At 28.0% G+C, this 2,888-nt stretch overlaps 1 protein-coding gene across 1 annotated transcript; it reads right to left on the reverse strand.

Moving 5' to 3' along the window:
• Positions 1–1,020: 1,020 nt before the first annotated feature.
• LOC127125922 (histone H4) lies at positions 1,021–1,701 on the reverse strand. The gene has a single exon (XM_051054780.1). The coding sequence runs from the start codon at positions 1,550–1,552 to the stop codon at positions 1,241–1,243; it is 312 nt and encodes a 103-aa protein (XP_050910737.1). The 5' UTR covers positions 1,553–1,701; the 3' UTR covers positions 1,021–1,240.
• Positions 1,702–2,888: the final 1,187 nt, after the last annotated feature.

A 2,888-nucleotide genomic window follows, 5' to 3' on the forward strand; every position in this document is an offset into this window, starting at 1 on the left:
AGAAATTCCTAGTTCCCATTTGACCTTGTTAGAGTCATTTTCACTTTTAACTTTGATTTAAGTAAGAGTTTGTAACTCTTGTAAGTGCGTTTGTTATGAACACTTACTTCCCCTTTGGAACCTTGATCACTATCAAGTGTTCTTTTACCCTTAGTTAGGTGAATTACAGTTGCTCTGATTCCATCCTTATAAGGATACGAAGGCTCATGACCGCGAAATTTTGGCGAGCAAACTTAATAAATTGTAAATAGTAAATTATTATTTACTATTTACAATTTATTATAAATTATTATTTACTATTTACAACAGTTGCTCTGAATTACAGTGCTACTGATTCCATCCTTAAAATAAATAATAAATAATTTATAATAAATTGTAAATAGTAAATAATTATTATTATTATTATTGTAAATAGTAAATAATAATTTATAATAAATTGTAAATAGTAAATAATAATTTACTATTTACAATTTATTATAAATTATTTATTATTTATTTTAAATATTTTTTTATAAAAAAATTATTATTATTTTTAATTAAATCAATTATATTAATTTAATATAGATTTAATATTTAAAAAACAATTATATTAATTATTATTATTATTTAATATATTATTTAAAATAAAAACAAACAAAAAATTTCCTTTAACACCTCGTCACTTCAAGTGACGAGGCCACACGTCAAATTTTTTTTACTGACCCCTCGTCAAACCAAGTGACGAGACCCAACTAAAAAGGGTTTTCAAAAAATAGGATATTTGAAGGAAAAACTCACTATAGGACCCATCTGTTTCATCTGTGAAGGCCAGTATATGACCCATCTGTTTCATTATACAAAAATACTTGAAAATACAAGATGGAATTCGATTCGGTATAGTCTTGAACCGAACATTTGGATCTCCAAAACATCTTATAAAAAAATTTCATCCTGTAAACATAATTATTGTTCTTTCAAGACCCTGTTAAACGGAAGAAACCATAATAACTTACACGTCCATATTTTAATAAAACCTAGTCATAACTAAAAACTCTTTCAAAGATTTGTCATTCATAATTAAAAACTCTTACAAATCCACATAATAAAAACATAGAACAAGTTGTTCAAGTTTAATTCAAACAGATCTAAACCTAATTTTATCAAATGAACCAAAACAGAGCAGCTGAAATACGTCGAAATTAACCAACATTTACAACTAAACCAGCAAGGGCTAACAAAACCCCTAATTTGAAGACTACAATCAACCACCGAAACCGTAAAGAGTCCTTCCCTGCCTCTTCAGAGCATAAACCACATCCATGGCGGTAACGGTTTTCCTCCTAGCGTGCTCAGTGTAGGTCACTGCATCACGAATAACATTCTCGAGAAAGATCTTGAGAACACCACGAGTTTCTTCATAGATGAGACCACTGATTCTCTTGACGCCACCTCTTCTAGCCAAACGGCGAATTGCAGGCTTGGTAATTCCCTGGATGTTGTCGCGAAGCACTTTTCTGTGCCTCTTTGCTCCTCCCTTTCCCAAACCCTTTCCTCCTTTTCCACGACCTGACATTTTTCTCTTAAAATTATTAACTCTAAGAATAAGATTGAAATGAGAATGAATGAATAAGATTACTCGGGTCGTGTTTATATATGAAGACTGCGAATGGGAAGAACACTTTCAGCCGTCGATTAAAATCAAATTGATGGAGGACGATGGCGATCCGCGTCGTCCAATTTGGTTTGTTCATGACCGTTGATGTTATGCCATCGACAGTATCCCTTCTTTAATGTTGTTATGCACGAATGGCACTTTTCTTGCGGATCGATGACGTGGCAGTGTCTAAAAAAGGTTATTTTACTTTAATTTAATCAAAGGGGCGTCATACTATGATTTGGATTCAACTCTAGTTAGCTTCTAATCTTAATTCAAATAGATATCTATAAAATCATTTAAAAAAATACATTTGGAACAATTATATGGGCTTACCAACAACTTAGACAAGATATGTTTTTAGATAAAGTAATATAATATTTAAATTCAACTTTGGTCCAAAAACTAATACGGAGTATTTAATAAAACTAATGTATAGTCCTTCTGATTTTTATAATAAATCGTTTTTAACTTTTCATATTTATTAAGAAGTGTAATAAATGATATGAAAAAGAAAATTTAAGAAAGATTTTATTAAATTGCTCTTAATTAATAATATTGAAAAAATAAATTTATATAATTATAATAAAAGAGAATAATAAATATTAAAATTATAATAGAAAAATGATATTAATGATTTATTAATATTATAAAATGATTTATATTGAGGTATAACTTTTTTCCAAAATAATTTATAAAAAAATTGATGTAGTATTTGATTATGTTTTTGGGAAGAATCAAAATTAATGATAGATAAGGGTGGCAAAGCAAAGTGGGTGGCCGCCTCGTTTAGATCAGTTACGTTTAAGTCCTCAAAAATAGAATGGAGTCGGATTTATCAACTTAAATGTTTGAGCTCAAAAGTTAAACTCACCTTATTTATTAACGAGTTGGCGAGTCGGCCTGCTATTTTTTTTTATAATTTAATTTACTACATAATTTATAAAATTGATAATCATTATCAAAGATGCCGACAAATTTTAATAACACATAATAAAACTCTAACAATTCTTAATGTAAATGTCATATTCTTTAACATAAATAAAAACAATGTAACTATAATACAAAAAAAAAAAACACACTAAAATTCCAAAATAATCCATTTGATTCATCCTAGTTAAGGTCTTTGTTGCTTTGTTGCTCCTATTGTAATAGTTATTTCTTTTAAAAATATAATAATAATAATAATAATAATAATAATAATAATAATAATTCTCTAAATCTCTAAATTCATCAATCATTCATCTCCTCACAA

The sequence above is a fragment of the Lathyrus oleraceus genome, chromosome 3 (genome assembly GCF_024323335.1).
Source record: "Lathyrus oleraceus cultivar Zhongwan6 chromosome 3, CAAS_Psat_ZW6_1.0, whole genome shotgun sequence".
Taxonomy (NCBI): domain Eukaryota; kingdom Viridiplantae; phylum Streptophyta; class Magnoliopsida; order Fabales; family Fabaceae; genus Lathyrus; species Lathyrus oleraceus.

Bases quoted from the DNA above. Each gene is read 5' to 3' on its own strand.
- LOC127125922 (XM_051054780.1), bottom strand. From the start codon at position 1,552: ATGTCAGGTCGTGGAAAAGGAGGAAAGGGTTTGGGAAAGGGAGGAGCA.